Source organism: Salvelinus sp. IW2-2015, linkage group LG37 (genome assembly GCF_002910315.2).
Source record: "Salvelinus sp. IW2-2015 linkage group LG37, ASM291031v2, whole genome shotgun sequence".
NCBI classification, from domain to species: Eukaryota; Metazoa; Chordata; class Actinopteri; order Salmoniformes; family Salmonidae; genus Salvelinus; species Salvelinus sp. IW2-2015.
The window spans coordinates 18,000,496-18,013,379 of record NC_036876.1 but is presented as its reverse complement, the minus strand read 5'-3'; the positions used below and the strand labels follow the sequence as shown (position 1 = coordinate 18,013,379).

The following is a 12,884-nucleotide window of genomic DNA, read 5'->3' as shown; positions in this document are numbered from 1 at the left end:
CTAATGATGGAGCAGGTGAAAGCAAAATCCTTCAACCTAATTTGCAGTCCATTCTCTCTACACTGAGTAACATTTTCCTGGCTGATGCTTCCCTCGTGTGGACAAACAGCGGCAGAGCAAGCCCTCCTAATAGTACATAAAGTTGCCATCCTCCCATCATTCCCATATCCTCACTCTGAGTGTCCTGAGTGTTAGGTGTCATTACGTTCATTAAATGATATTACTTCTGCTTCTTTCTTTAGATACACTCATTGTAAGTAGCTCCCGATAGCATAGAACTGTTTAGTTCTGACGGCAAACCTGCCTGAGAAGTCATGCAGTGCTTGCCATTACTAAATCAGTCAACTCCCTCCATCTGGGACACACTGCATTACAAATCAAACACTGTTGTTCTGAAAACCCCACCTACCTCAGAGATGGGCAACTTGATGCCTCAAGGGTGACACACTTTTGCCACAGCCAATGCTAACACACAGCCAATGCCAATGCTGTGTGTTAGCCAATGCTAACACACGTAAGTCCAATATTTATTCAACCTTGATTTAACTAGGCAAGTCAGACAACGCTGGGCCAATTGTGGGCCACCCTATGGGACTCTCAATCATGGACAGTTGTGACACAGCCTGGGATTGAACCAGGGTCTGTAGTGACACCTCTCGCACGGAGATGCAGTGCCTTAGACCGCTGCACCACTAATCATGGTCTTCGGTTTAGAATGCAATTAGTTGAATCATGCATGTTAGCTACATGGCTGGGAAAAAGTGTGACATCAATCAGGCCCAACTATGGACTGGAGTTGCCCATACCTATCTGCCTCTACTCCTCTGGCTCCTCAGGGGTCCCCCTGGTGGCCGCCTGCTGTAACAGCAGCTACTTGGCCAGATCGGGCCGACCGCTCTTGGTCAGGCAGCGGGCAAGCTGTGCAGCCTAGGCTGAGGGTGGGGTAGCAGGGAGCCCCCTCCTCCACAGACCGATGACGTGGTAGGCCTGAGCGGCCAGGCTGTCTGGGGCCTGCAGCCTCACCAACTGGATGAGGCTACAGCGCAGGCGGAAGGAGAGGACCAGCAGGGCCGCGTCTTCCTCTGAGAGCTCCTCAGAGAGCCAGTGCAGGGTGGAGTCGAACAGGGGATGTGGAGGAGAGGAAAGATTGTTGTAACTCCTATATCCACAAACACATATTTATTAAATCTTTATTTAACCAGGTAGGCCAGTTTAGAACAAGTTGTCATTTACAACTGCGACCTGGCCAAGATAAAGCAAAGCAGTGCGACAAAAACAAACAGACTTACACATAGGATAAACAAAAGTACAGTCAATAACACAATAGAAAAATCGATGTACAGTTTGTGCAAATTGAGTAAGGAGGTAAAGCAATTAATAGGCCATAGTAGCGAAGTAATTACAATTTAGCAATTAACACTGAAGTGATAGATGTGTAGATGATGATGTGCAAGTTGAAATACTGGTGTGCAAAAGAGCAAAAAAGTAAATAAAAACAATATGGGGGTGAGTTAGGTAGTTGGGTGGGCTATGTACAGCTGCAGCGATCGGTAAGCTGCTCAGAAAGCTGATGCTTATTAAAGTTAGTGAGGGAAATATAAGTCTCCAACTTCAGCGATTTTTGCAATTCGTTCCAGTCATTGGCAGCAGAGAACTGGAAGGAAAGGTGGCCAAAGTGGGTGTTGGCTTTGGGGATGACCAGTGAGAAATACCTGCTGGAGCGCGTGCTACGGGTGGGTGTTGTTATGGTGACCAGTGAGCTGAGATAAGGCAGAGCTTTACCTAGCAAAGACTTATAGATGACCTGGAGCCAGTGGGAATGGCAACGAATATGTAGCGAGGGCCAGCCAACGAGAGATAGCAGGTTGCAGTGTGGTGGTATATGGGGCTTTGGTGACAAAACGGATGGAACTGTGATAGACTGCATCCAGTTTGCTGAGTAGAGTGTTGGAGGCTATTTTGTAAATGACATCGCCGAAGTGGACGATTGGTAGGATAGTCAGTTTTATGAGGGTATCACGCTGTATAATATATATATATAATATAATAGATGATAGATAGACCCAAACTTAAGGAAACTTTGACTATGTACAGACTCAGTGAGCATAGCCTTGCTATTGAGAAAGGCCGCCGTAGGCAGACATGGCTCTCAAGAGAAGACAGGCTATGTGCTCACTGCCCACAAAATGAGGTGGAAACTGAGCTGCACTTCCTAACCTCCTGCCAAATGTATGACCATATTAGAGAGACATATTTCCTCAGATTACACAGATCCACAAAGAATTCGAAAACAAATCCAATTTTGATAAACTCCCATATCTACTGGGTGAAATTCCACAGTGTGCCATCACAGCAGCAAGATTTGTGACCTGTTGCCACAAGAAAAGGGCAACCAGTGAAGAACAAACACCATTGTAAATACAACCCATATTTACGTTTTTTTATTTTAACTTGTGTGCTTTAACCATTTGTACATTGTTACAAACTGATATATATATAATATGACATTTGTAATGTCTTTATTGTTTTGAAACGTCTGTATGTGTAATGTTTACTGTTCATTTTTATTGTTTATTTGACTTTTGTATATTATCTACCTCACTTGCTTTGGCAATGTTAACACATGTTTCCCATGCCAATAAAGCCCCTTGAATTGAATTGAATTGAATTGATAGATAGATAGATAGATAGATAGATAGATCTAGAAGTTAATACAAATCCATGGACATTTTAACTTTTATTTTATTTTATTGTATTTATTTCTTGACTTTTTTTATTTAGCAAGGCAAGTCAGTTAAGAACAAATTCTTATTTACAATGACGGCCTACCAAAAGGCCTCCTGTGGGGACGGGGGCAGGGAATAAAAATTAAAATGCTAAAATAAAAATAGGACAAAACACACATGACAAGAGAGACAACTCAACACTACATAAAGAGAGACCTAAGACAACAACATAGAAATGACAGACATGACACAAGCAAGAGAAAGATAGAGGAGAGATGGGGGTTGACCTACCTGACTGATCATGTGTTATAATCTTAGCACTCAGGGGTCGACTTTTAGGCCTCACTTTCTGAAAATACAAGTCAACAACCAGAAACTGAAACATCGAAAGCGGAATGCCTTCGTGTTCAACTACTACTCTTACGTTTTCGTGGTGCACAATACTATAGGCAGCGTAAGGGACAGCTTACAGATGGGATTCTTGAGTGACCCAGAATTAGATTACACAGCCTTGTCCTCTCTCCACTCCAGCTGATCCCTGGTTATCTTGTGGAAGACGGCCATCCCCTTGTAGTGGGGCGAGCTGTTGTTCCCAAACGGATCCACCTCGGTTAGACGCAGGTGGAGGCGGTTCTTCCTCTGGCTGTGGGAGGTGATTCGCTCACATACGCCCCATCCATCATTTTGGCTGCTTTGACTCCCTATAATAGGAGAAAAATGAATATACAACTAACAATATTGTTAAAAGAAAATCTACATTTGGAGGTATGTAGTGTATGTTATGAGCATTGTTAGAGGGTGGACTCCCTTGGGACTGATGTACCCGCATTCAAACCCAAAGGTTCCGAAGCTCAATTCCTCTAACAATACTCCAAATTTGTATATTTCAATTTGCAAACAAAGTCATTTAGGTAGTGTCACTGAATATTGTGATTTGTTACCAATCTAGTTTGGCGCCACAGTGGTTCATACTTCGTTTGCCTCAAATAGTACATCACCCAGCTGGACGATCGCAGTTGAATAAATGTAATATTGACCACATCAAATTGGGATGACGAGGACTGTGTGGACTGTGGAGCAACGGGAAAGTATCCAAAACACTGACATTGGTAGATTGATTGAACTTTTAGTTTTTTTACTCCAGCAGGGATATGGACCTGGAGTTATAACAATGAGCCATACAAAGATAGCCCGTGTTGACATAACCTTTAACTAACATTTCTGACAAATGTATTTTCTTGAGTAGTCATGTAAGATTGGTTGATGTTATGTTTCCATTGAAGGACAGGAGCAGTTGCTCCCCCTCACACATGGGGATCTCTAGCGAGGGCTCAGGAAGGCCACAGTAGCCCCGTGCCCGGAGTTTGGACTGCTCCCAGGATAGGTCTCTGTTGGGCAGGGCAGCTACCAGGGCCATGTGGGGGTTCTCCCTCGGCCTCTGGAGCACTATGGACACCATGGTGCACTGCACAGAATCCTCCACCTCCTCCACCAGGGTAGTCAAGAAGGAGGGACACATGGAGGAGAGGAGACGGACTACAACTAGTCTGGAGAGGCAGGTAGGGAAGGAGACGAAGGGGACTTTGTAGGGAGTGAGAGAGATACAGTGGGGCAAAAAAGTATTTAGTCAGCCACCAATTGTGCAAGTTCTCCCACTTAAAAAGATGAGAGAGGCCTGTAGGAGATCTGCATGGAGGAATGGGCCAAAATAACAGCAACAGTGTGTGAAAACCTTGTGAAGACTTACAGAAAACGTTTGACCTCTGTCATTGCCAACAAAGGGTATATAACAAAGTATTGAGAAACTTTTGTTATTGACCAAATACTTATTTTCCACAATAATTTGCAAATAAATTCATTAAAAATCCTACAATGTGATTTTCTGGAATTTTTTTCTAATTTTGTCTGTCATAGTTGAAGTGTACCTATGATGAAAATTACATGCCTCTCTCATCTTTTTAAGTGGGAGAACTTGCACAATTGGTGGCTGACTAAATACTTTTTTGCCCCACTGTATACTGTAGGAGATAGGGACCGAGGGAGAGATAAATTGGAGGGAGAAGCTGCATAAGGGATAGATGGAGTGAAAGAGGGAAAAGAGAAAACTGCTATCAAGAACCTAAAAGGAGTCTTCAGCTGTCCCTTAAGATAACACTTTGACGAACCCTTTTGAGATCCAGGTTGAACCCTTTTGAGATCCATGTTAAACCCTTCCCACAGAGGTTACTACATGGAACCCAGAGTTTTACCTGGAACCAAAAAGGGTTCTGCCTGGAACCAAAAATGGGACAGCCAAATAACTATTTTTTCTAAGAATGCAGGAAAGAGAAAGTGAGGTCGAGAATGATAGTCAGTCAGCTTTTCAGTAGTTTGGTTTAGCAGATTGGATTGTTGCTGAGAGTGGGAGAAAGGATCCACTCTCACTGAATCTCTGAATGACCTATTCCACAGCCTAAGGACACTTTATCAGTATTTCCAGATACTGATAATATATGAAAGCCCAAAGAAAAACCCTTCCCCAGTGTATTTGTGAAAGATAGACGAAGAGGGTCCTTCTCTTAAAGTTCAGGAAAAAAACACAACTAATCTTTGTAAAGAGGTACGTAGGAGAAGAAAATCCTAATCAAATTGGTAGAGAGAGAAACACTGTATTCATACAAATAGAACAGTTATTAACTTCTAGTTGCACACAATCCCGGATCCGGGAGCACCCCCATCAGTAAAAAAGCTGACTAGCATAGCCTAGCATAGCGTCACAAGTAAATACTWGCATCTAAATATCATTAAATCACAAGTCCAAGACACCAGATGAAAGATACACATCTTGTGAATCCAGCCATCATTTCTGATTTTTTAAATGTTTTACAGGGAAGACACAATATGTAAATCTATTAGCTAACCACGATAGCAAAAGACACAACTTTTTTTTCCCACCATTTTTTTCCTGCATAGGTAGCTATCACAATTTCGACCAAATAAAGATATAAATAGCCACTAACCAAGAAACAACATCATCAAATGACAGTCTGATAACATATTTATTGTATAGCATATGTTTTGTTAGAAAAATGTGCATATTTCAGGTATAAATCACAGTTCTACATTGCAGCTGCAATCTGAAATAGTGCCGAAGCAGCCAGAATAATTACAGACCAARGTCAAATACCTAAATACTCATCATAAAACATTTCTGAAAAATACACAGCGTACAGCAAATGAAAGACCAACATCTTGTGAATCCAGCCAATATTTCAGATTTTTTAAGTGTTTTACAGCGAAAACACAATATAGCATTATATTAGCTTACCACAATAGCCAGAAACACAAGCCGTTTACCAGCAGCAAAGGTTAGCGATCCTAACAAACCAGCAAAAGATATATACTACTATTTTGACTAACCTTCATATACTTCATCAGATGACAGTCCTGTAACATCATATTACACAATGCATATAGGATTTGTTCGAAAATGTGCATTTTAACGGCACAAATCGTGGTTATACAATGTGGATTAGTAGTCAAACTTCAAGCAATCTGTCCGGCGCCATCTTGGAGAGGCACCTAATCTAATCGATAACTAATCATAAACTTGACTAAAAATACAGGTTGGACAGCAAATTAAAGATATAATTAGTTCTTAATGCAATCGCTGTGTTAGATTTTAAAATTAACGTTACTACGATATACAGCGTGCGCTAAAGCGAGACCGCACCGCAATTCATGCGGAATTATTGTTTCACATTTTTCAACATAAATACGAATTAATAGCATAAAGACCTCTTACTATTTGTTCGAGCTTCCATCAGAATCTTGGGCAAGGTGTCCTTTGTCCAGAACAATCGTCTTTTGGTTGAAAGATGTCCTCTTCAACCGTGTAATTAGCAGCTAACGTTAGCCATATGCCGGAGAGGTGTCCAACTCGCGACGACGCATGACAAAGAAATTCCAGAAAATCGCAATAAACTGCTATAAACTGCTATAAGTCGGTTTAAATTAACTACCTTATGAAGTTTTTAAGACAAAAATCAAATTAAATCAGAGCCGGAGATATAGAGCTGCTAAAACGAAAGCTTTTCAGGACGCCATGCTTGGTGTCCCTCCTGCGTCAGGCCTCGCGTCGAAAAGGTCGGTCCTTCCGTTCCAAGAGGCTTTATACTCCCCCAGATGGTGCTATCCACTCCATTCAAAGTCTCACCGCTTACTGACATCTAGGGGAAGGRGTATGCAGTGCATGTAGCCCCATAGCTTACAAGGGAATTTATAAACCGACCCTGGAACAGAGACCTCGATTTCAGAAATCTCACTTCTTGACAGGAAGTGTGCTGCAGAATGAGTTCTGTTTCACTCAGAGAAATAATTCAAACGGTTTTAGAAACTAGAGAGTGTTTTCTATCCAATAGTAATAATAATATGCATATTGTACGAGCAAGAATTGAGTACGAGGCAGCTTAATTTGGGAACAATTTTTTTTCAAAGTGTAAACAGCACCCCCTATTGAGAAAAGGTTTTAACAACTTGCAAAGTTTTGGGCATAAGGTTGTTCCTTAAGCCGTGCAGTACCTCTCAAAGTTCTCAGTTATGCTCGAAGGATACCAGGCCATTCTGCAGGTTCCTCACAATGACCTGATCTAGAAAGTTCCACTGCACGTCCCTCCAGCCCAGTAGAACAAACAGCTCGTTGGACAACTCTCTGGAGAACTTCACTGAAGCATTCCCCCGCTTTGATGGAAACAACAAAAAATAAATATACACAACAGGTAAATAAATGGAGGAAAATGAATGTAGTTAACTCTCAAATGTCATGTTTTGAGATTATATTTACAGTACCAGTCAAATGTTTTGACACACCTACTCATTCAAGAGTTTTTCTTTATTTTCACTATTTTCTACATTGTAGAATAATAGTGGAGACATCAAAACTATGAAATAACAAAAATGTGTTAAATAAATAAAAATATATATTATATTTGAGTTTCTTCAAAGTAGCCACCCCTTGCCTTGATGACAACTTTGCTCGCTCTTGGCATTCTCTCAACCAGATTCATGAATTTGTCACCTGGAATGGATTTCAATTAACTTCTTTGGGACAGGGGGGCAGTATTGAGTAGCATGGATAAAAAGGTGCCCAGAGTAAACTGCCTGCTACTCAGTCCTAAAAGCTAGAATATGCATACAATTAGTAGATTTGGATAGAAAACACTCTGAAGTTTCTAAAACTGTTTGAATGATGTCTGTGAGTATAACATAACTCATATGGCAGGCAAAAACCGGAGAAAAAATCCAACCAGGAAGTGGGAAATCTGAGGTTTGTAGTTTTTCAACTCTTTGCCTATCAAAGATACAGTGGAAATGGGGTCATATTGCACTTCCTAAGGCTTCCACTAGATGTCAACAGTCTTTAGAACCTTGTTTGGTGCTTCTACTGAGAAGGATGAGGGAATAAGAGCTGATTGAGTCAGGAGTCTGGCATGAGCTGATCACGCATGCTCACGTGAGAGTTAGCTGCGTTCCATCGCATTTCTACAGACAAAATAATTCTCTGGGTGAAACATTATTGAAGATTTATATTAAAAACATCCTAAAGATTGATTCTATACTTCGTTTGACATGTTTCTACAAACTGTAATATGACTTTTTGTCTGAACTTTCGCCTGGACTTGCAAGCGCCTCGTGAGTTTGGATTGTGTACTAAACGCGCAAACAAAAAGGAGGTATTTGGACATAAATTATGGACTTTTTTGAACAAATCAAACATTTATTGTGGAACTGGGATTCCTGGGAGTGCATTCTGATGAAGATCATCAAAGGTAAGTGAATATTTATAATGCTATTTCTGACTTCTGTTGACTCCACAACATGGCGGATATCTGTATGGCTTGTTTTGTTGTCGGAGCGCTGTACTCAGATTATTGCATGGTGTGCTTTTTTGAAATCTGACACAGCGGTTGCATAAAGAAGTGAATCTAAAATTCCATGCATAACACTTATATATTTTAGCAATGTTTATTATGAGTATTTGTGTAAATTGATGTGGCTCTGCAAAATCACCGGATGTTTTGGAACTACTGAACATAACGCGCCAATGTAAACAGACTTTTGGATATAAATATTAACTTTATCGAACAAAACATACATGTATTGTGTAACATGAAGTCCTATGAGTGTCATCATCAAAGGTTAGTGATTCATTTTATCTCTTTCTGCTTTTTGTGACTCCTCTCTTTGGCTGGAAAAATGGCTGTGTTTTTCTGTGACTAGGTACTGACCTAACATAATTGTTTGGTGTTCTTTCGTCGTAAAGCCTTTTTGAAATCGGACACTGTGGCTGGATTTACAACAAGTTTATATTTAAAATGGTGTAAAATACTTGTATGTTTGAGGAATTTTAATTATGGGATTTCTGATGTTTTGAATTTGGCGCCCTGCAATTTCACTGGCTGTCGTTGAGGTGGGACGCTAGCGTCCCGAATATCCCAGAGAGGTTTTAACCACCCAAGCCTATAACCAACATCCACTGTGACACTGAGCATATAATGCTGACTCGCGGCCTCCCTTCCTTACTCACTCCCCTTCCCTCCCTCCCTTGTACTGACTTCCATTGCTGAGAGCGAGTGTGTCCCAATAAATTAAAAGACAAACGCAATGGAAAAAAGAGGGGGAGAGAAAGAGAGGGAGCTATAATTAGTAAGTGATTAATGAGTGGGCATCAGGCAAGATTAACATCATTGATTGTGATGTTGGGAAATGCTGAAACAATGCTGCCTTTTTGCTTCAGAACAAAGCTGGCGTAGCCCAGGGAGGGCATGCTGAGGTCACCCACACACACTCTTGCTTTTTCAATTAGGAGTTATGTCTGCTCTGATGAGGGTCAATGGCGAGATGAATTAGCTAGAAAAACACAATGTCCAGCCACATAACTGTAGGTCACAGCCAAACCACACACACATCCAGAATCCCAATCTCTTCACCACAATGGGTTAAATACAGTGTATGCTGAATCAGTTGCAAAGCCAACAAGGTAAAAAAACAAAAAGTTCAGTCAAGCCAGAAGCATGCATAGAAAACAGTTTATAAAACCTTGCTCATCAATAAACTTATGTTCTGTCTACTGTGTGAACAGTCTGCAGTTCAGAGTCAATACTTCATCCATTCATACTGCAGCCACTGTTGTCTCCATAACAGTTTGAACCTGTAAGGTAAAAATATGATGTAAGTAAAATCAATGTGTACTAAACTTCATAAATGGTCTGACATCAAACTTGTCAAATGAAATCCAATTTTATTTGCCGCATACACATATTAATTAGATGTTATTGCGGTAGTAGCGAAATGCTTATGTTTCTAGCTCCGACAATGCAGTAACATCTAGCAATACAAAACAATACAAGCAAATCTAAAAAGTAAAATAATGGAATTAAGAAATYTTGAAATATTAGGACGAATGTCAGTCCGGAATTTAAATATTTACAGTATCTGAAAATACAGTATTTCAGATTTATATATTAAATACATTGGATAACATTTCTTAAAGCCTGTTTTCGCTTGGTCATTATGAGTTATGGTGCGTAGATTGATGAGGGAAAAAAAATGTAATCCATGGAAAAAGTGAAGGCGTCTGAATACTTTCCGAATGCAATGTATGTCTAATAAAGTCCCTATAAAAAAATAAATTGTCACATATTCCTAGCACACAATGAGTACATCAAGCTTGTGACTCTTTGTTTAGGTTATTTCAGAGAAAATTGTGCCAAAAAGAAAGAAATGGTCATTCATGTTGTGTCATTTTGAAGTCCCTTTTATTGTAAATAAGTGTAACGGCTGTCGTCGGTGGAAGAAGGTGAGGACCAAGGTGCAGCGTGGTAAGTGTTCATGATATTTAATAAAAATCAAAACTGAACACTGAATAACAAAACAACAAAGAAACAACCGAAACAGTTCTATCTGGTGCAGACACACAAAGACTGAAAATAACCACCCACAAAACCCAACAGAAAACAGGCTACCTAAATATGGTTCCCAATCAGGGACAACGATTGACAGCTGCCTCTGATTGAGAACCATATCAGGCCAAACACAGAAGTAGAAAATCATAGAAAAACTAACAGACAACCCACCCAACTCACACCCTGACCATACAAAAACAAAAGACAAAACAAAGGAACTAAGGTCATACCCCACACCCCTGAGGGGCAGCTCCGGACTGAGGGGCTGCTCCGGACTGAGGGGCAGCTCAGGCGGCGCTGTACAGACGGGCAGCTCAGGCGGCGCTGGACAGACGGGCAGCTCAGGCGGCGCTGGACAGACGGGCAGCTCAGGCGACGCTGGACAGACGGGAGACCCTGGCGGCGCTGGACAGACGGGAGCACCTGTAGTGAGAAGACAGTGACAGCCTGGTGCGGGGGGCTGCCACCGGAGGGCTGGTGCGTGGAGGTGGCACCGGATAGACCGGACCATGGAGGCGCACTGTAGGTCTGGAGCACCGAACCTGCCCAACCCTACCTGGCTGAATGCTCCCCGTAGCCAAGCCAGTGCGGCGAGGTGGAATAGGCCGCACTTGGCTGTGCTGGCGAACCGGGAACACAATGCGTAGGGCTGGTGCCATGTACCCTGGCCCGAGGAGACGCACTGGAGACCAGATGCGTTGAGCCGGCTTCATGGCACCTGGCTCGATGTCCACTCTAGCCTGGCCGATACTAGGCATTGCTATGTACCGCACCGGGCTAAGACTGCTCACCGGGGACACCGTGCGCCTCACGGCATAACATGGTGCCTGCCCGGTCCCTCTCTCTCCAAGGTAAGCACGGGGAGTTGGCTCAGGTCTCCTACCTGGCCGTGTGCCTCCCACCAATACATTTTTGGGGCTGCCGCTCTGGCTGCCAGCCGCGCTTTCGTGCTGCCTCCTCATACCACCGCCTCTTGGCTTTAGCTGCCTCCAGCTCTTCACGAGGGCGGCGATATTCTCCAGCTTGTACCCAGGGTCCCTTACCGTCCAGAATTTCCTCCCATCTCCAGGAGTCCTGAGATCGCTGCTGCCCGATACCACGCTGCTTGGTCCTTTTTTGGTGGGTGGTTCTGTAACGGCTGTCGTCGGTGGAAGAAGGTGAGGACCAAGGTGCAGCGTGGTAAGTGTTCATGATATTTAATAAAAATCAAAACTGAGCACTGAATAACAAAACAACAAAGAAACAACCGAAACAGTTCTATCTGGTGCAGACACACAAAGACTGAAAATAACCACCCACAAAACCCAACAGAAAACAGGCTACCTAAATATGGTTCCCAATCAGGGACAACGATTGACAGCTGCCTCTGATTGAGAACCATATCAGGCCAAACACAGAAATAGAAAATCATAGAAAAACTAACATAGACAACCCACCCAACTCACGCCCTGACCATACTAAAACAAAAGGAACTAAGGTCGGAACGTGACAATAAGAATGGAATATGTTTCTACAGTGGCTTGCAAAAGTATTCACCCCCTTGGCATTTTTCCTATTTTGTTGCCTTATCTGGAATTAAAATATATCTTTTGAAGATGCAATTTTTTTTTTGTGAAACAAACAAAAAATAAAAAACTGAACTTGAGCATGCAAAACTATTCACCCCCCCACCCCAAAGTCAATACTTTGTAGAGCCACCTTTTGCAGGATTTACAACTCTCAAATATCTGGAAGACTGAAACAGGTTTCACACAAGAATTTCCCAGTATTTAGCGCCATCCATCATTCCTTCAATTCTGACCAGTTTCTCAGTCCCTGCCGATTAAAGACATCCCCACAGCATGCTGCTGCCACCACCATGCTTCACTGTGGGGATGGTGTTCTTGGGGTAATGGGAGGTGTTGGGTTTGCGCCAGACATAGCGTTTTCCTTGATGGCCAAAAGCTCAATTTTAGTCTCATCTGACCAGGATACCTTCTTCGTATGTTTGGGGAGTCTCCCACATGCCTTTTTTTGGCGAACACCAAACCTGTTTACACATTTTTTTCTTTAAGGGTCTGACCAATTGGGGAGAGATGTGTCCAAAAACCCAATGTGTCCAAAAACCGAAAGAACCGTTTGTTGAATTTATAGAAAGGTTCAGAGCAAAGGTGGTTAGACACAGTGGGTTACCCGACATGGAAGATGATCACCCATCAGTTGACGCAATACATAC

The 12,884-nt window shown here is 42.2% G+C and overlaps 1 protein-coding gene across 1 annotated transcript; it reads right to left on the bottom strand.

The window, feature by feature from the left end:
* Positions 1 to 816: 816 nt before the first annotated feature.
* Positions 817 to 11,860, bottom strand: dthd1 (death domain containing 1). The gene is given in 7 exon segments (XM_070437792.1): positions 817 to 1,159; positions 3,232 to 3,420; positions 3,989 to 4,273; positions 7,287 to 7,306; positions 7,308 to 7,445; positions 11,353 to 11,452; positions 11,553 to 11,860. Coding segments are annotated over 7 exon segments (1,383 nt in total).
* Between the last annotated feature and the right edge of the window lie 1,024 nt (positions 11,861 to 12,884).